The following is a 19,929-nucleotide window of genomic DNA, read 5'->3' on the forward strand; positions in this document are numbered from 1 at the left end:
GATAGACGTGCTTGTGTTAGATACAAAGTTGAGGCCAAGGACAAGTGATTGAATGAAGTTATGTGATACCCAAAGGACTGGTCATCTGGTAAGCTCTCCTGCATGTTTTCCCATTTTAGCAGAATCTGGTGGTATGGGCAGAAGGGCCCAGACCAGCCAGGACACCCTTATCTCAAAAAGCTAGTCTCACTCTGCAGAGGCCAGTGTCTTACTGGAGACTTTAATGTGCTCCGGGCCTGTGTCCGCTGCTTTGTTCCAGTTTCCTTTTCCTGAAATGTGCTAAGCACCATCCCCACCACAACGCTTCATGCATTTCCTCTTGGCTGGAGCAGTTCCTGAAGATAACCAAATGACTTTCTACCCAGTTTTCCAAAGCCCATGGTTTCCAAGTTCATTCCTTTACTGATGTGCTTAAAAGTGGCATCCTCTCCCTGTGCATGAGCTCTCCTGGATTCCTGCCTTGTGACTTAAATCTGTCTTTTCCCTGGTAGAAGATAAGCCCTGTGAGGGCAGGAAAGTTTGCTTTGTTTGCTAAATTCAAAACAAGTTTTCAAATAGTTTGGCAGTGGATGGATTAATAGCTATAGCTAGAGGGTGATTAATGTAACTGGTATAGACCTGGGGGCTTAAGCAGCCTATCTGAAGATTGGCAGGTCAGTTTTAGTTTTGTGACATAGCTTGCAGTTACAAGAAAGGTTGCTTTCCTACTGTGTCAACCAGGCAGAAAGGAACCACTCCCATTATGAGGGCCCCACCCTTATGACCTCATCTAAGCAGAATGGCTTCCTGCTGTGACTTGGATCTGGAATATAGCCCAAAGGCCCATATTTTAATAGCTCTCTTGCCAAGAGAATAGGCTATCTTGATGGGAGGTCTCATTTTACTAAGAAACATGCCCTCGAGGTTTGAGGCTTCGGCCATGAAGGAAGCACCTTTGCTCTACTATATGCTTCTGGTATGACTGGCTGCCTCACCAGACCAGGAAGTAAGGGGAAGAGGGCCAAAAGTCATGAACTGAAACCTGAAATTGCCATGATCATCTAAGGATAGGGTTAGGTAGAGTGCTGGGCATTGAACCGCAGGGTCATGTGCTTGCATGTCTCAGGATTTTTTTTTTAACTGAAAGCTCGCAAGGAACCCAAAGGTTCCACCAACTACCTCCATGTGTGGGGGTTAGGGCTTCAATATGAATGGGGTGAGAGGGCAACCTCACACAATTGTACCCATTGCATTGTATAGTTGCACATTAACCATAACCAAGGAAGTCTCCTAAAAGTCTAGTATGGATCGGTTGTACTAGAATGAAAGGTTTTTCAAGACAGGGTCTCTCTGTAGCTTTGGAGTCTATCCTGGAACCTGATCTGTAGACTAGGCTGGCCTCTGCCCCTGAGTGCTGGAATTAAAAAGGTGTGTGCCTCTACCACCTGGTAGAAAAGCGATTTTTAACGTTTTACTGTGAAAGCAAGTAAGAAAATTCAGGGAGTGGGCTTTAAGGAACATAGAAAAATAGCAAGAGTTAAGTGCCCTCACCAGCAAGTACTTCAGGTGGAAGAATTGGTTTTAAAATCTCCAATCAAATGACAGAACTTAGAGAAACCCTGTCTTGAAAAACCAAAAAAAAAAAAAAAAAAGACAGAACTTAATGGATAACAACTGAGCTAGTTCTATGTTGCTTACAGTAGACTCCTATTAGATGTTGAGACAAAAATGAGAGTGAAAGGATGAAAAAAAAAACAAAACTACATACTTTTATATTAAAAGAGACCAAGAGTGGTTAGACCAAGCGTGGTGGGGCCAGACATTGACATCTGGTGTCTTTTTTTTTTTTTTTTTTTTTTTGGTTTTTTGAGACAGGGTTTCTCTGTGGCTTTGGAGGCTGTCCTGGAACTCACTTGGTAGTCCAGGCTGGTCTTGAACTCACAGAGATCCGCCTGCCTCTGCCTCCCGAGTGCTGGGATTAAAGGTGTGCGCCACCAACGCCCGGCTGCAGCTGGTGTCTTATGTTTGGGGTGGATCTGTGTTCTCGGAGGCAGGGTATCTGCTGATTCAGCTGTGCTGCCTGGCTAGCAGTCTGCCCCCTTGGAGTTTTGTGTGAAGGTTGGGGTCGTCTTGCTTACACAGCAGGCAATTTTATCAACTGAGCCATCTCCCCGGTGTGACATGCCACATTGACCAAGCAGAAATGCACTTTTAAGCCAGGTGGTGGTGGCGGCGGCAGCATACGCCTTTAATCCCAGCACTCGGGAGGCAGAGGCTGGTGAATCAAGACCATCCTGGTCTACAAGAGCTAGTTCCAGGACAGCCTCCAAAGCCACAGAGAAATCTTGTCTGGGAAAAAAAATATGTATTACGTATCAAAGCCAAGTGTGGTAGCATATGCCTGTGATACAGTACTGGGAGATGTGGGGCTGAGACAGGAGAATTGCCTGGAAACCTGTGGGTCACCTTCACTGGATTAAGTACATACTGTAGCCACAGACCCTTCCTCAAAACAAGGTGGTGAAGAATTGACTGGGAAGTTGTCCTCTGACCACATGCACTGTGTCACACATGTCTGCATGCATATATACACAATAAGTTTATAAGGCACGATGCCATATTTTAATAAGCTCCAAGATAGCCAGGAGAATAACTTTTTTTTTTAATGTGGAAGGCTGTTTTGCCTACATCACTTGTGTACCTGGTGCCTACAGAGGCCAGAAGAGGTTATCTGGAACACTGGAGCTGCAGATGGCTGTGAATGTGGCCATATAGGTGCTAGGAATCAAACCCAAGTCTTCTGGAAGAACACGTGTGCTCTTCCTCTTTATTATGGGTTTGTGTGTGGGTGGGTATGTGCAGGTGCCATGGAGACCAGAGGTGTCAGGTACCCCTGGAGCTGCAGGTGCAAGTGTTTGTAAGATTTCTCCAGCCCCCAAGATAGTTTTTATACACAATGTCTTTTCTGGGCATAACAGGGAAATCAGAAAATCAGCAAAAGAAGGAGAATTGGGCGGGACAATGGTGGCACACGCCTTTTATCCCAGTACTCAGAGATAGGCGGATCTGAGTCCAAGGCCAGCCCTCTCTACAGAGTGAGTTACAGGACAGCCTGTCAGTTTCATAGAGAAAGCCTGTCTCAAAAGCTGAAGATGGAACCCAGAGCCTTGCTTTACCACAGAGCTGCTTCCCAGTTTCAATGATATATTTAACTACTACCTCAAAAGAACATCATTCATAAAATGTTAGGGGGGGGGGGGGGCTGGAGAGATGGCTCAGTGGTAAAGAGCACTGCTTGCTCTTCCAAAGGTCCTGAGTTCAAATTCCAGCAACCACATGGTGGCTCACAACCATCTATAATGAAATCTGGTTCCCTCTTCTGGCATGCAGACATAAATGCAAGCAGAATACTGTGTATGCAATAAATAATTTTTTTCTTTGGTTTTATGAGACAGGGTTTCTCTGTATTGTTTTGGAGGCTGTCGGTCCAGCCCGGCCTCGAACTCACAGAGATCCGCCTGCCTCTGCCTCCCGAGTGCTGGGATTAAAGGCGTGCACCACCACCGCCCGGCAATAAATAATTTTTTAAAAATGTTAGATGGGTGAACCAAGAAAAAAAAGACTCAAATTACCAAACAGAGATAAGAAAGTAGGAGTCACATGTCCAGTGGGAAGCATAGGGTAGCCTGGTCAATAGAGTGAGTTCCAGACCATCCAGAGCTACATAGTGAGACCCTGTTTTGAAAAATACATAAGCCTACAGTGAAGAGTCAAATGGTACAAACAAAGGCATTAAAAACAAGTTGATTTGCCGGGCGTTGGTGGCACACGCCTTTAATCCCAGCACTCGGGAGGCAGAGGCAGGCGAATCTCTGTGAGTTCGAGGCCATCCTGGTCTACAAAGCGAGTTCCAGGAAAGCCTCCAAAACAATACAGAGAAACCCTGTCTCGAACAACCAAAAAAAAAAAAAAAAAACAAGTTGATTTACCTATCTGATAAAACGGACCAAACTGAAGTTAGAAAAGTAAGGTCACTGCATGTTAATAGAGGTAGTAATTAATCAGGAAGTTGTACAGTGGTAAATAAAGACTAAAGTTCAGGTAAGTCCTGACAATAGTAGGTAATTTCAATTCTCTGTTCTCATCTCTAGATAGGTTGCCTGATCTAAAAATCAGCAAAGACACCAATGCCAAAACTCAGCCTACACAGAATATTCCATCCAACAGATAGGGAATACATATGCTTCTCAGCCAGTATTCTCTAAAATAAGATAATTTCTATCCTATTAGGTCTAGTCCCATGACCTAGAGGTCAATGGGAAGGAACACAGCCGATCCTGACAGACACATAGATACTGACCAGTTCAAACTTAATGACCATTAAAGAAATGAAACGGGGGCTGGAGAGATGGCTCAGAGGTTAAGAGAACTGGCTGTTCTTCCAGAGGTCCTGAGTTCAATTCTCAGCAACCACGTGGTGGCTCACAACCATCTGTAATGAGATCTGCTTCCCTCTGCTGGTGTGCAGGCAGAACACTGTATACATAGTAAATAAACATTAAAGAAATATTTTGCTGGGCGTTGGTGGCGCACGCCTTTAATCTCAGCACTCAATACAGAGAAACCCTCTCGAAAAACCAAAAAAAAATAAAATAAAAACGAAAAAGTCTTTAGGTCAGCTCACCAGAACATGGGAATATGTGGCCAATCAGTACTAAGTACAGTTAGGAGTAATGACATTAAAAAGTCAGAAAGTGGGGGCTGGAGAGATGGCTCAGAGGTTAAGAGCACTGACTGCTCTTCCAGAGGTCCTGAGTTCAATTCCCAGCAACCACATGGTGGCTCACAACCATCTACAATTCAATCTGGTGCCCTCTTCTGGCGTGTAGACAGAACACTGTATATGTAATAAATAAATAAATAAATCTTTTTTAAAAAAAGTCAGAAAGTGCTGGACAGTCATGGTACACACCTTTAATCCCAGCACTTGGGAGGCAGAGGCAGGAGGATCTCTGAGTTTGAGGCAACCTGGTCAACAGAGTGAGTTCCAGGTCAGCCAAGGATACGCAGAGAAACCCTGTCTCTCAGAAAGTGGGGTTGGGGAGATGACACAGTAAAATTTATCATGCTGCATGAGGACCTGAGTTCAGATTGTCCATACCTGCATGCAAAGATTCATATTCATATCAGGGGTAGCAGATAGAGGAAGGTCTCTGATGCTCACTGGCCATCTAACCAAACCGGTAAGGTTCAGTTTGAGAGAGACCCTGTCTCAAAAACTAAGGTGAAGAGTAAAAGATACTCTGTCAACCTCTGACTTCACACACACACACATTTGCACACATAAAAATATGTAGATATGCCCAAATATAAGTACTTTTAAAAACAGATTTGGGGGATGGTTTGGGGGGTTGGTAGGGACATGGGAAGATGGCAGGGAGAGGGAACGGGGATTGATATGTAAAATGATTGCCTCTAATAGAAATTGGTTAATAATTAAGATAGAGCTAGCCAATAAGAAGCCTGTTCCATCAGCCAAATATACATCTTAATATACATCTTTGTGGGCTGGAGAGATGGCTCAGAGGTTAAGAACACTGTCTGCTCTTCCAGAGGTCCTGAGTTCAATTCCCAGCAACCACATGGTGGCTCACAACCATCTGTAATGAGATCTGGTTCCCTCTTCTGGCATGCAGACATACATGGAAGCAGGATGTTGTATTAATAAATAAATCTTTAAAAAAAAGATTCCAATGAAATCCAAAAGTTTACGAAGGAATATTTTGAAAACATATTTTAAAAATCTGGAAAACTGTAGAATAAATAAGTTCCTAGATATATGATCTACCAAAATTAAACCAAATGGATAGGGCCAGCAAGTGGCTCACCTTATAACCCGAATTTGATCCCTGGGACCCCTATGGTGAATGGAGAGGACTGACTTTTGTAAGTCATCCTCTGACCTCCACCACACAGGTGCCATGGCACGTGTCATAAGCATCTCACACACACACACACACACACACACACACACACACACACAGTAAAACTTTACATCAGGAGGGTATAAATAGCTTAAACAGGAAACAATCACTTGGGTGAATAGAGCCTCCAGGGTGGGAAACATGATTGAGAACTGATCTCAGGACAGAAATAACATTTATAACATAAAGATTTGAGAAAAATTTTTTTGATTTTTCAAGACAGGATTTCTGTGTGTAGCTTTGTAGATCAGGCTGGCACAGAGATCTGCCTGCCTCTACCTGGCCAATTTTCAAAACAGCTTTATTCATCAGCCAATAAAAGCAACACACATTCGAAGCATACAGAAGGACATCCCACATCACATGTGTTTTGACTACAAGTATGTATGTGCGTCGTGTGTGTGTGTGCCTGCTTCCTGTCAGAAGAAGGTATCAGACACCCTGCAACTGTAGTTACAGATGATTGTGAACCACCATGTGGGTGATGGGACTAAACCTGGATTCTCAGCAAGAACAATAAGTGCTCTAAACTGCTGAACCATCTCTCCAGCCAATTTTCTCTTCCTCCTTCTGCTTTTGTGTGTGGTGGCTGTTATTTTGAGCCAGGGTCTCATGGATCCCAGGTGGCCTGTGTAGCACTGTGTAGCAGAGGAGGCTAGAAGCTGGTCTTGAACTTCTGATCTTTCTGCTTCTGCCTCCCACGAGCTGGAATCACTAGCATGCACACCCCCCACCTCCCCACCCCTGCCCGACATTGTTCATTTGTTTGTGTCTCACTCTGTAGCCTAGGCAGTCCTGCAACTTGCTATGTGTCCCAAATCTCAGTGTGTGTGTATGTGTGTGTGCGCGTGCATGGGTGTGTAGGTATGCATGTATGTGATCTTTGTGAATGCAAATACTCATCAGTTTTCAAAAACGTGGTGGTGAAATAGGGAACTGACCCTGAGGCTCAGGATTGCTCTCACCTTAGACGCGCTGTTCATCTCTCAGAGGCCATTGAGAGCCCTGAATATTGACCTGGAGGAGGGGAAAAATCCAGACAGCCTCACCAAATGGGGCAAGCCTTGTAAACTATCCTCTGCTTCCAGTTAGGGACCTCCATGAACAGTCCATGGCAGTCATTTAAGCTGACATTCACAAAGTGTCATTCAAGGGCCTGAGGGTCTAAAGAACTAGTCTTGAAATAAAGGTGTTCCTAGATTGCTCATGCCTTCAGGCATCTATCTAATGCAAGTTACCAAAAGAAAACACTATTGTGCTAGGTTTACATTGTCACTGTGAATGTGTTTTCAAATGCCAGATACCGCCCTGGTTAAGATACATACAAACATCACCATATAACCTAAGAGAAAAAGACATGAGCTAGGCCCAGCAGGAAAGGGAGCCGTGGAATCCAGATGCCAAATGTCTGAAGATAAAGCCACTGTGCAACACATCCCTAGTAGGAAGAGAGAGCTAGAAAATGGGAAGTGTGTGAGCAGCACTGCACTTGTAGGCCATCCTGACGCACACACTAAGTCTTCATCCTCCGTAACTCAGCGTGTAACAAGGACCTGCAGAGAAACAAATCAGCTGGCTATCTGTGACCAGAAAAATACAATGCCCAAGGAAAAATCAATAGACAGGTTTAAAGGCTGACTAAACACAGTTGAGGATAAAGTTAGCTCACTAAAAGACTGCAGAAGGCCACAGACTGAACTAACCTTTCACCCTGAGGTAGGAAGATTGTTTCAGAGAAGTATCATTTGGGCTGAAACAAAGAGACCCTAATGACTCCACCAAGAAACTCTCAGAACTATCAAAGTAGCAGGATACAAAATCAACCAACAATAAGCAGTAGCTTTCCTGTATACAAGTAAACATAAGCATATGGAAAAAGAAATCAGGAAAACAGTTCCGCTCACCATAGCTTAAAGAAAACAACCGAAGAAGAAACCTAACCAAAGAACTGGAAGGCTTGCCTAATAAAAACTTTAAAACACAAGAGACAAAACAAAGACACTAGATTTCCCTGTGCTCTGGATTGGAAACATTAAAAGAAGATGGCTGTCTTATCAAGAGCAATCAACAGATTCATTACAATCCCCACCAAAATCCCAAAGCCATTCTGCACAGAAACAGTTAAAATTCTAAATGCTAAAAATTCCTGTGGAGAAGGTGGGGTGCAGCTGAGATGACAGAGTGCTTATCTAGCATGCACAAAGCCTAAGTCTTGTCCCTAGTCCCTAGCCCTACATAAAGCAGGCATAGTCGCACGCAATGCCTGAAATCACAGCACTCAGGAGGCGCAGTCAGGATAATTACAAATTTTTGGATCCAGTCTCAAAATAAAATTTTGTTGAGTTAAAGGAATGATTCAGTGGTTAAGAGTGCTGACTGCTGCTTTCAGAGGACCCAAGTTCAGTTCCTAGCATCCACTTCACCTGGTCCACAACCACCTGTAACTCCAGTTCCAGGGGTTCTAGCACCCCGCCCTCTTCCAGACTCTGTGCATGCCACTCACATGGCATGCATCCATACAAACACATACACACAAATAAAAATAAAAACTTTTTTTTTTGGTTTTTCAAGACAGGGTTTCTCTGTATTGTTTTGGAGGCTGTCCTGGAACTCACTCTGTAGACCAGGCTGGCCTGGAACTCACAGAGATCCACCTGCCTCTGCCTCCTAAGTGCTGGGATTAAAGACATGCTCTACCAATGCCTGACAAAACTTTTTTTTTTTTAATTTGCTGGGCACTCGGGAGAGAGGAGGTAAATCTGTGAGTTTGAGGCCAACCTGGTCTACAGTGTAGGTTCCAGGCTAGGCAGGGCCACATAGTGGGACCCTATCTCAGAATGACAAATTTTCCAAACAAAATCAAAACAGGATTCACTATCCTAACAAGCAAAGGATGCAGAGAATTCCTATCTTAAGAAGGAAGAACCTTGCGGGGTAGTGATGGCACATGCCTTTATTTCCAGCACTCAAGAGGCAGAGTCAGGTGGATCTCTGTGAGTTCAAGGTCAGCCCAGACTACAGAGCTAGTTCCAGGACAGCCTGGGCTACCCACAGAAATCCTATCTCAAAAAGCAAAAAAAAAAAAAAAAAAAAAAAAAAGCCCGGCGTTGGTGGCGCACGCCTTTAATCCCAGCACTTGGGAGGCAGAGGCAGGCGGATCTCTGTGAGTTCGAGGCCAGCCTGGTCTACAAGAGCTAGTTCCAGGACAGCCTCCAAAGCCACAGAGAAACCCTGTCTCGAAAAACCAAAAAAAAAAAAAAAAAAAAAAAGCCAAACCAAACAAAAACAAACCCAAGAAACAGAAAAAGAACCCCACAGCTCCCATGAGCATGCTTCAGAATTTCTTAACTTCAACGTGCTGTCACCAACATGGAGGTCTTGTCAAAATGCTATGGGGAGGCCTGGGTAGGATGGTGAGTGGCCAGCCCAACAGTTCAGGCGACACAATGAAGGAGTCTGAGGAGCTGTGAGACTTTGGTACGGAATGGCTTTATTCCTTGTTCAGGGCGAGGATGGTGACGGATGCAGCCAGCAAACCCTGGAGGTCTTTTCAAACTTTTTATTTCTTATTTGGTTTCATTAGCAAACATACAAAGAGAGGGGTAGAGTGGACCCTGTCAGGGGATGGCACTTCCCAATGCCATAGCTTTCCTTGCCGTTGAACTTGTTCTAAGAGACGTTAAAGCAGATCCAGCCATTGTTTCAGTTTTAGCTCTACCAGATAAGGAAAAAAAATCCTCAGTGTCATTGTCACACAAAGGGATAGTACTGTGTGGCAAAAAAATAATGTTTTGAAATTGTCTCGTAGCCATCTGTCAGACTTCTCAGCCTATAATTTCCTGATCTGTTCTCCCAGGATCTGGAACTTCAGGAACCAAATGCATAGGTATGGCCCTTAAATGTATAACTTGCCAATTTAACTTCTCGGACTCTGTTTACTAACACACATGGCAGCAGCTTTGAACCACCCCTTTTGTATCCGAGTTCTTCTTCCCCAATCTCTGCCGGATCCATCAGCCTGGAGATCAGAACAGTAAACAGCAGACTGGACACAAAGCCTCTGGCCTTAGTGTAGACATTTGAATGGGGTCGCTTCAGGGGATGCCTGGGCGATCTCATTCCCTAAACTTTTAGCTTTAAACTCCTTCCGTTTCTCCCACACACTTCCTGCCCACCCCCAGTACCTCACGGTTTCAATCGGTGTATAAACTGTTTGCGTAACTCATTAAGGTGTGTGACCCTCTGCCCTTGCAGGCCCCAGTCTGGCAGAATGGCTTCCTTTAATGGAGGGACAGGTAATGCCACTCCACTGCCAGGTCCCGTCCTTGCACGGAGCTCTCTTCTCTCACAGCCTGCCCCGACGACAACTCCCACTTGTAGCCTGCACAGTCTGCCTTCACATTCCCCCACCAGGTCTTGAGCCTCTTAGCCCTTAGACTCTTAAAAGGGGACACAAAGCTTCCTGACAACGTCACAACAAAACACCAAGGGCTGCTGAATACCAGACCTGGGGAGGGGACATCTGTGTCGCACTTGGTTCATAGATTTCAAACTCTGTGTTAGTCGGGTTGCATGTGACAGGATTCAAAGTCAAAATCATTAAGCACAAAGGAACATTGATGGGAAGGATGTGGGCGTCTCCTCCAGGGGTCTGGACTCCGGAAAGGCAGGAGGTGGATGAGATTTCCTTCCTAGTCTTGCCTCTCCCCCACGGTCTTCTGGTAGGCTCCTTCCGCCTTCTCCAGATCACTCAGAGGGTCTGAGTGTAGGCCTCAAGGAGGTACCCCTAGTGTGAACTACACACTGCAAAGGAACTGCATGGATTCTGGTGCCAGGGTCTACCACGTCAACGCTTGTCTGGGTGGAGACTTGGCATCCACTTCTAAGTGACTCCAATGTGCACTGAAGGCCAGGAGCCACCTGATGGCTTCAGGTACCCAGAGAGGACTCTCTTGTGGACCTCACAGCCCAAGGGGCCTCACTGGGGAAACTTGTTTAGGATCAGAGGCAGCCATGGGGGCTGATGGTTACCATCAATCAGAAGATTAATTGATCAGCAGTTTGGGGGGTATGACGTCATTATCTGACCACAGCACCTGCTTCCCTCCTCCCACTCTGTCCGATGTAGTGTTTTGGTCTCTTCACCTCAAGGTTGCAGTCAGTCTTGAACAAGAAGCTGAGCAAGGCTCTGAGGAGATATGGTCACGGACTAGAAGTGGAAGAAGCCGGTGCTAGCTGGCTAGCTAGGAAGCTGCGGGAAGCAGCAGAAGGCTAATGGTGGACGCCTCTTCCCAGGAAGGGACAGACTGGAGTCCAGGGAGAGAGTTGAGTGGCAGAAGCCTGAGAGGGAAGGCAGGGACCGGCACACTCTGGTTGGGGGCACTGAGGGTGAAAGACACTGCTGGACTTTACCTTTTCTAGAAGGTCATACCCGGGCTTCAGGACCCAAAGCCCTGTCCCCTGGTTGCACTTCAGGACAAAGAAGCTGTGACAGTCACTGTAGGATTAGGGTGAGAGCTGAGGGCTTTGGAGTTGGCACAGGACAGTCCTGATGTGATGTCCCTCTCCATCCCCTTCTTCAATGAGGGAGCTCCTATAGTGTCCCCTCACTTGGCTGTGACCCAGTCCCTAGTTGGGCCTTACAGAGACTGTCTTTTTCCTCAAGAGGGCTCCCAAGGGGGGTCTAGAACATTCTACCTATGGGAGGGTCTCCATGCCAGGGTATCCCTCACCCTTACTAGGCCAGGCTTTAGGTGGCCTCTAGGAGAAGCTGTGGTTTCCCCTCCTGCGGACCCTGGTACCAAACTCCAAGGCAAGGCAGGCAGAGACACAGAGCAGGACGCCTAAGTGCTTCCTGCTTGCTCTGACTGTGTTCTGGAATCCACCTCAATAGCACTAGGAGTTGGCTCCGACCTCTCTAGTCCAGGCCCCACCCTAGGCTCGTGGGAACAGATAGGATGACATCACACTTGGGACTGAATGTTCACTTTTCTTTCCAAAAGATACCAAACACACAGTCTAGATGTGGTAGTGGGGAGGGCCTGGCTGGGAACCCGGACTTTACACACCCAGGGGGCCCTTGATGGAGGCGGGCATTTTAACAACAGGTCTGCAAGTCAAAAGAGAAAAGGCTGGTTAGTGGCATGAACAGAGATGAAGGAGACAGGGCTGTGGCGTCAGCCCTGCCTGGGGCCCAGTCCTGGGGATGACAGTGAGACAGTCTGACCTCGTAGTGTTGGGCAATTAACTGCTGGAGCCTGAGACCTGCCCTGGCTGACAGGAGAGTCACACTTCCAGGTCTCTCTGAAGCTCGGTGTCCTTGTGTGTGATGTAGGGGACAGTCCTTAGCCTTGAGAATTTTCTCTATATGGTTGCTGTGAGTAGCGACTAGATGGAGCATGAAGGGCTCTCTGACCCAATGCACTGAGATCCTTCTGTTGCTGTGAGATCCTCAGGGCCCAGCATATAGTAGGCAGCCGGCCCCTTCGCTGAGTAAGTGGGCTGGCGAAGGAGCTGGTGACTAAGCTAGTGTCTAAGGCCCTGTGTACTCACTCTAGTGTAGACAGAGCAGATCTGGGTCTTACTGGGTGACACGTGTTGGCTGGGTCTTGTTTCTGATCTCTGAGTGTCTTGAGTCTGGGACTCAGAGTCTGTGTTGAGGACCAGATGCTTGGAACTCCAGACTGAGTTCAAGGAATCTGTACCCTATCTACCCTTGCCCAGAGTTGATATCATGTCATCTGGCTGGAGTTCTGGGCAGGAGAGTTGCTGGACAGATGTCTGGGCAGGGCAGGGCAGGGCAGGTAGACTCAGACGTACTCTCGGGCAGCCGTTGAGGGTCCGGAGCGGTAGGGCTGTGGGATGCTGTTGGCTCTCTCAGGCTCTGGGCATGTGCAGCAAAGAAAGGAGCCCCCCAGCATGGCCAGGCCAGCAGAGGCCCAGCCGACGAACAGAGCTGGGCCAAATTCATACCTGTAAGGGAAGGGAGGACTATATCAGACTGCAAACCCCAGCCCTGCCTGCCTGGCCCCAACCCCCTTCGGGGTCCTGCCCTGCAACCAGCACCTGGTACAAGGAAGATAACACACAAGGAATTTACAGGCTTCCTCCTTTGCAAATGACCTAGGGTGAGGGCTCGCCCTGCCTCCCTCCCCACTAGCATGTCCCCACCACACAGCTCAAGTCTGGAGGGGCAGCTTGGGCTCATTCCCTCATCTGGCTGGTGGAGGGATGAATGCAGAGATCCGACTGGAAGCAATGGAACAGTCTGCTGTCTCCTTTCCCAGTCATGGTACGGTCTACGAACCAGCGTCCAGCTAGGGCAGCTCGTCACTGCCCTCTGGAGGTTGTTCCTCTCCTGCCTGGCCCTCTGGGCTCTCCTCATCCAGCTTTCCCACCTCTGTGCCTTGGTACAGGTCTTCCCCACCTAGAACACCTTCCCAGCCCCTTCTCTACCTTCAGGACCCAGATTGTATGGAACTTCCTGACTAGGGGACTTGTCCTGTTGTTCCCCTTCACCTCTCATCACCCCCACCCCCACCAGAAGGGTCCTGTAGGGCAGACAGAGGTGTAACTGTGTTCTCAGGACCCAACCCAGGCAGCCCAGGAGTCCTGAAGTCCTAGTCCCAGCTTGGCTCTTTGGGTTACACCTTGCATGGCAGGTCTTTGTGCTGTAGCCGCTCACCCAGAGCATAACTCTCTTGTCTTAATTCTCCTCCTCCGTCTTCTCCATGGAGCCTTCCCATAGAGACAGCCCAAGCATCCCTTCATCCCCCTCTACCCCAGAGTCGGCAGGATAACTGGACCGGGAACTATCAGTCTTTGCTCCTGGCTGGGCTAAGAAGAAGAACCAGGTACACTCAGGCCCTTCCAAAAGGTTGTCCCCCACCCCCAGCCTTTAACTCTACAAATTCAGACCAAATTAGCTCCAACATATGTGGCCTGCTTCTCGCTACTACCTCCCTCACCCAAAGCCCTCTGCTGGAGGCAAAGGCAACAGCTGCTCCACTGTGCCGGCCTCCCCACTGCTGCTTCTCACACAGCAGAGGGCAGCTGCAGCCTCACCCAGAGTGAGGAGCAGATTCTCCTCTTAGCTGCTGGGTCTTGCCTTAGCTACCCATTTTCTCCAGTCTCATGTTACCAGCGCCCCCCCTTCTACTGCCTCCTCCAGGAAGCCATCTTGACCTCTGCCACCAGCTGTACTGAGCTCTGGACAAAATCTCTTTCCTCATCACCTCTTGGATCCTCCGAACCGCAGAAGAGCTGGTTCTGGCATGAAAAGGTTAAGTCACAAGTGACCTAAGTTACCTGGCAAGTACATAAAGCTAGACTTCAGACCCAGAGCTAGGGCACTGGGCTCCTCGGGGGCCTGGCTGCACCAAGATGCTCTCATCAGGTCTCCTGTCCCTCCCAAGGGCCTAGTCATACCCTATGTGGCTCTCTTTTGTGAGAAACTAGCCGGGGCCCACTCCCTATTTCCTCTCCCAAGTGACAACTGTGGCCAGGGAAGGACGGATAAGAAGGAGGCCCAGCTCTGGCACTCACCTGGCATTGACAGGTGTGCTGGGGTTGAAGAATTCCTGGGTCACCAGGGTAGCATACCATGAGACAGCAGTCAATGTACAGAGACCTAAGAACCAAGTAGGGGTGCTCAGCTCTGCCTCGCCCAGAGGTGGGCTAGCTGCATGGGCAAGAGGGGAGAGGAGGCAGGACACTCACCCGCCAAGAGGAAGAGGGCACCCCCAGAGATGGCCACACGGCCCTTAGCGATGGGGTTACTGTCTCCGACCCGAGTACACTTCATGCCCACGACACTGAGCACCATGGCCAGAAAGCCCAGGAGCACTGCCGTTACCATCAGGGCTCTCGCTGCCTGGATATGGCCTGGGAGAGGGAGAAAGTACTGAGCAGGAGTGGGGGGCTCACAGGGCGTGGCAAAATGGAGGAGCTGGACCAGGATGGGAGGAGCCCAGTGTGGAGGGGCTTGAGTAGAGGTCCAAAGAGGTCTGACCTCTCTGCTTGTGAGAAGAGACAGTGAGTGTATGAGAACAGGGTGTGGGGGTGATTTCCCAGGGGCCCTTGCCGGCTCCTCTGAATGGTGCTGAGTGATGGGATAGTTTGAGTTCACTCTTCTGCTGCTTTGTTTCAGACCTGGTGTACCATCAAGAAGCAGGAGATAGGGCTGGGTGCTGCTCAGGATTGCCAGAGAAAGAGCTGAGAGTGTGTCAGGCTTAGTCACCAGCAGCAGCCCTGTCAATCACCCATGGAGCCGGACGCTTGTTTCTCTGAGTGTGCTGGTCAGTTCTAGGCTGCAGACAGCTCAGGAGACTTGGGTCCCTGAGGGAGGCTGGTGATCTGCCCGGATCAGTGTGCAGAGGGGCTGACAGGTGGCTGTTCTGCTCAGGTGCCTGTTGGAGTGCAGGTGGGAGGCCCCGTCAAGGTCAGAGCTGTAATGGTGTCTGTAAACCAGTTTGACGGTTGAAACGCCACGTCCCAGGAGCAGGGGTGTGTGTGTGTGTGTGTGTGTGTGTGTGTGTGTGTGTGTGTACTTGTGCATGGGTGTGTTCTAGTGTTTGTGTCTGTGTGAGGTGTATACGCCTGTGTGTGTTCATGGGTCTGTCAATGTAGAATATGGAGAGAAGAGAAGCAGATGGTGTTAACAGGCGTAAGGAGCCAGACCCTCATCTCAGTCCACCCTCCCATGTCCTATGTATTAGTGCCCCGGTTACACAGAACATCAGAGTGCAAAGGGTTGGGTGAGCAGTGAGGTTACGGTGTCAGGACAGGGAGCCCAGACTGCCAGCCTCTTGTGCTGCTCATGCCTCCCCCAGAGCCCAGAGCCCTGGCTGGCCTGGCCTCTCCAGTATACACAGGATGGCAGTTAGGGAATCACACAGGGGCTGGAGCGTGCTGCCTGGCCAGTGCTGAGGGCAGGCTGTGAGAAAGCGTGCAGTAGACCTCCCCAGCCCCCTCCCAGGCTCCCGCCTGAAGCCTACCGTCCAAGGCCAGAAGCGAATCATAGAGCTTGCATTGGACCTGCCCGGTGCTCTGAGAGGCGCAAGACATCCACAGCCCTTCGTAGAGGCCCACGGCAGTGATGATGGCATCGCCTGCATAGGAGGACTGCTTCCACTGTGGCAGGGCAGTGCTGGCGATGATGCCTATCCAGCCACCCAGGGCTAGGAAGTAACCCAGGAGCTGGAGGCCTGAGTTGGCCATGGCCTAGGGAGGAGTCTGAGTGTTCCAGGGCTCAGAGATGGGCCGGGGTCTTGGGGAGCGCTGTGGTCATGGTCAGAGGAACAGCTGGAACAGGGGAGCTAAGTTGCACAAGAGGAGGGTAGGAGAGGGGATGGCTGGCTGGCCAGCCACAGAGTCAGGTCAGCAAAGGCAGTGGCTGCTGGATTCCAGAATGCAGGGGGGCGGCCCAGGGGCTGGAAAGGGCCAAAACCCGCCCACAGCCAGTCCCTGGCTGAGCTCTTGCCCAGCTTCTTGGGGATGGAGGGCGGGGACCTAGAGCACAAGGTGGGGGTACCTAGCCCTCCCTGCCTTAAGAACAAGGAAGGGAGGGGCTCAGAGGAGTTGACTCTTCCCTCTCAAGTCCTTTCCAACCAGGGAAACCCCTTCAGGAGTGTGATTCCAGTGAGACTTCTTCTAATCCCTACTGCAGGCTCCAGCTCAATGGATAGTTGCTGGGCTTTCATCCCTGACATGAACCTGGGGTTTCTTGCCACTCGCTTGAGGATGGAAAGGGGGAAAAGGAAAGAGATTCTAGTTACAGTAGGAAAAAATAGAGGCGCGTGCGCCTGCGTGTGTATGTGTGTGTGTGCCTGTGTGTGTGTGTGTGTGTGTGTGTGTGTGTGTGCGTGTGTGTGTGCCTGCATGTGCTGGGTATGGAAACCAGGCCTTGCACATGTGAGGCAAGCACTCTACCACTGAGCTATACCCCTAGAGTTAGTTTTTGGTAGGGGCTCTGAGGCAGAGACTAGGCGAGAGCTGAGGTGTTGGGGAGAAGAGTCCTGGGTACCTGGAAGCCATGTGTTTGGTCTAAAACCAGGGGACACATGCTGTAGCGTCTGTTTGGGATCTGAGGAATCAAAAGAGGAACCCCACAGTTACTGGGCCAGCAGTGGCTGCAGGCAGGCCAACCTCAGATGTGGTGGGAAGCCGGGGAGACCTGACATGGGCCTGGAGGAAGGAGAACTGCTCAGCCAGTTAATCCCTTTGCTGGCTGCCTCAGCAGCTCCTGCTGAGACCTGAGACAGCAGCCGGGGCCCCTAGCTCCAGAACAGCCTGGCAGGGGCAGTGGCCTCTGCACATTCCTGGGTTCAGGTTGCCCCCTCCTAGACCCCTGTCTGCCCCTTCTCACTCAGCCCTCAGGAACAGGGAATGTTTAACTCCCCTGGGTCTCATTAGCAATCTTCTCACGTTCATTTCAGCCCCACAGGCTTGGCATGGGTGCAGGAAAAATGTCACACCCCTGCTCCCACTTCAGCCAGCCTCCCCACCGCCTCCTCCCTGCATCCCCTGCACCCCACTGCCTTTCCAGAGCTGCAAATGGCCAGCTTCCTCCCCCACAGGCTCAGCCCCCACTGCAGGGACAAACCCGCAGCCTGCTGCCTTGCATTCTTCACGTGGGTGCCTGGCACGGTCAGACAATGGCAAGCCTGTGTGCCCAGTCAGGGCGTGGGCCCTGGTATGGCCTGCAGCTCCAAGCTAGGAGGGCCTGGGGGAAGCTGGGCAAGGGGTGAGTGCTGTTTGGTAGACAGTGGCACACACTGGGTCCCTCTGACTTCCTGTGTACACAGGATCTGCTTCTTGGGGTAGCCTGCCAATCCCAAAATACCAATGAGGTCCAGAATGGTAACAGAGAAGATGGTTCCGATTTCAAAATTTTTCTGCCATGCATAACAAAACAATAGAATTAAAATAAGGAGGTGGGGAGTGATTACCAGAGCCTGGAGTGGGGCAGGAGATATAAGCAAAAGATCCCTGGAGAGCAGTGAGACCCCGGTAACCTTAAGGAGGTCTTCCAGGTAGGCAGGTAACTGGGATGTGTGTGGTGCTGGGTTCTGTGGCTTCTCCCCATGTCTTTACCTTTCTGAACTGTGGAGGGAGGCATTCAGTCAGATAGGGAGGGGGCATAAGATGCTCCCTACTAATGAAGACAACTGTGTAGCCTCCATGTCTTTGTCCCTAAAGGAACACTGTTGTGGCAAGCTGGGATGAGGCTTAGGGGAGGCAGAGGGACTGTACTGGTAGCTACTATACACAGGCTATTGAAAAGGCCAGACAAGCTGGCCGTTGGTGGTGCACGCCTTTAATCCCAGCACTCTGGAGGCAGAGGCATGCGAATCTCTGTGAGTTCGAGACCAGCCTGGTCTACAAGAGCTAGTTCCAGGACAGCCTCCAAAGCCACAGAGAAACCCTGTCTCGAAAAACCAAAAAAAAAAAAAAAAAAAAAGCTGGGAACCGGCTGCCACCTCTTTCACTGCTGTGCCCAGCTGAGGGCGGCCTTGGTAGGCATGCGTTGATCATTGATGGGCTGGTATGAAGGTTCATTGTTTTTTCCTCTCTTGTAATGAAATACCAGGGGCTGGTCCACTGTCCTAAGGCTGGTTAAGAGGGTCTGATTCAGTTGGTTGTAATCTATTTTCCTTGTAGCTGCCATGGGAAATTGGAGGCTCAGAAGTGGTACCAGCCTTACCACCCCCAACTGGGTTAAGTTCCCTGAACAGTCACAGGCTCTGGACAGAAATGACTCACCTTGGGCCACACAGTAAGAAAGGAGGACAGCCAACCATGTTCCACCCTTGGCTGCTCTGCATAGTTGAGCAGCCAAACTGGAATCCCACAATCCTCTGCATGTTCCCACCGTCTGCAGTTGGTACACTGTTTCCTCCTTCCTAAGGCCCATAAGCAGCTTGAGGCTGCACTAGGAGTCTCAGGTAGTTCACTGTCTAACTAGGGCAAGGACACCTTGTAGTGCGTGGGCAGTCTAATGGTGTCTTCACTCCTTGGGAACGGTGCCGGGTACAGATCTCTGGTGCCCTCTACCCCAGCTCTGTAGCTTCCCTAGACGCCAGAGACCAATGAGTGTCATGCTCATACCTTCCCTGGGTTTGCTGAGTTGTTCCTTATGCCTGCGACACCCCCACAGGCTGCCTCCATCCCAGCAAGCATCTTCATGTTGCTGACCTGCTATTTATTCTACGTGCTTCCCTAACACAGACCAAGCACGCAGGTCAGACCTCAGCTGGGACCCTGCCATCACCCACTGCTTCTGGGTGAGCCTCCCTAGCCTAGTTACATGCATTTACCTTAGTTCTGCTGCCACTGGAAATAGCCTTTTTGAGTTCAAAAAAGGCAGTCTGCTGTCAGTATGTAGTTAGCATGCATTGACACTGTAAAAGTAGCCGGGCAGTGGTGGCGCACGCCTTTAATCCCAGCACTCGGGAGGCAGAGGCGGGCGGATCTCTGGGAGTTCGAGGCCAGGCTGGACTGTCCGACAGCCTCCAAAACAATACAGAGAAACCCTGTCTCGAAAAAAAAAAAAAAAAGAAAGAAAAAAGAAACTGTAAAAGTCAGCCAGGCAGTGGTGGCACACACCTTTAATCCCAGCCCTTGGGAAGCAGAGGCCTCAAACTCACTATGTAGTCAAGTCTGGCCCTGAACTCTGATCCTCCTGTCTCCATCTCTGTGTTTACAGACAAGCACCATCACACCAGGATTCCAGTTCTCATCTTGCTCAGCTTTTGGATACCATTTGTCACCACTACCTTGATCTGTACATCTGTACTCAGAAGAGGGGAAGGCCTTGCCATTCCCAGAGTCTGAGGCATTGGGGTCTTTGACACAGCCACACTCATGCCAATGATGCATATTCACTCAGGACTTCACTGGCCCCCCACACTACTCTCTTTATTCTTGAAATGCCCTCGTGGGGGCCAGGACACGTCTCTCTCGCTAT

At 49.6% G+C, this 19,929-nt stretch overlaps 1 protein-coding gene across 1 annotated transcript; it reads right to left on the bottom strand.

Annotated features, from left to right (window-relative positions):
* Positions 1–9,507: 9,507 nt before the first annotated feature.
* Cldn19 (claudin 19) lies at positions 9,508–18,328 on the bottom strand. Its single transcript, XM_005083852.4, has 5 exons — positions 15,959–18,328; positions 14,682–14,846; positions 14,508–14,592; positions 12,783–12,935; positions 9,508–12,072 (listed from the first exon to the last, which is right to left on the bottom strand). Exons 1-5 carry the CDS (start codon positions 16,179–16,181, stop codon positions 12,024–12,026), a joined length of 675 nt encoding a protein of 224 aa, XP_005083909.1. The 5' UTR covers positions 16,182–18,328; the 3' UTR covers positions 9,508–12,023.
* Between the last annotated feature and the right edge of the window lie 1,601 nt (positions 18,329–19,929).

Source organism: Mesocricetus auratus, unplaced genomic scaffold (assembly GCF_017639785.1).
Source record: "Mesocricetus auratus isolate SY011 unplaced genomic scaffold, BCM_Maur_2.0 Super-Scaffold_100014, whole genome shotgun sequence".
Classification (NCBI taxonomy): Eukaryota; Metazoa; Chordata; class Mammalia; order Rodentia; family Cricetidae; genus Mesocricetus; species Mesocricetus auratus.

What these genes read in the sequence shown, in the direction of transcription:
- Cldn19 (XM_005083852.4), bottom strand. Translation starts at nt 16,181, where the DNA reads ATGGCCAACTCAGGCCTCCAGCTCCTGGGTTACTTCCTAGCCCTGGGT. An exon ending in AGCACACCTGTCAATGCCAG is followed by an intron (nt 12,936 to 14,507) that starts GTGAGTGCCAGA and finishes CTTCCCTTACAG; the next exon opens with GTATGAATTTGGCCCAGCTC. An exon ending in CCCTCAACGGCTGCCCGAGA is followed by an intron (nt 12,073 to 12,782) that starts GTACGTCTGAGT and finishes TTTGACTTGCAG; the next exon opens with ACCTGTTGTTAAAATGCCCG.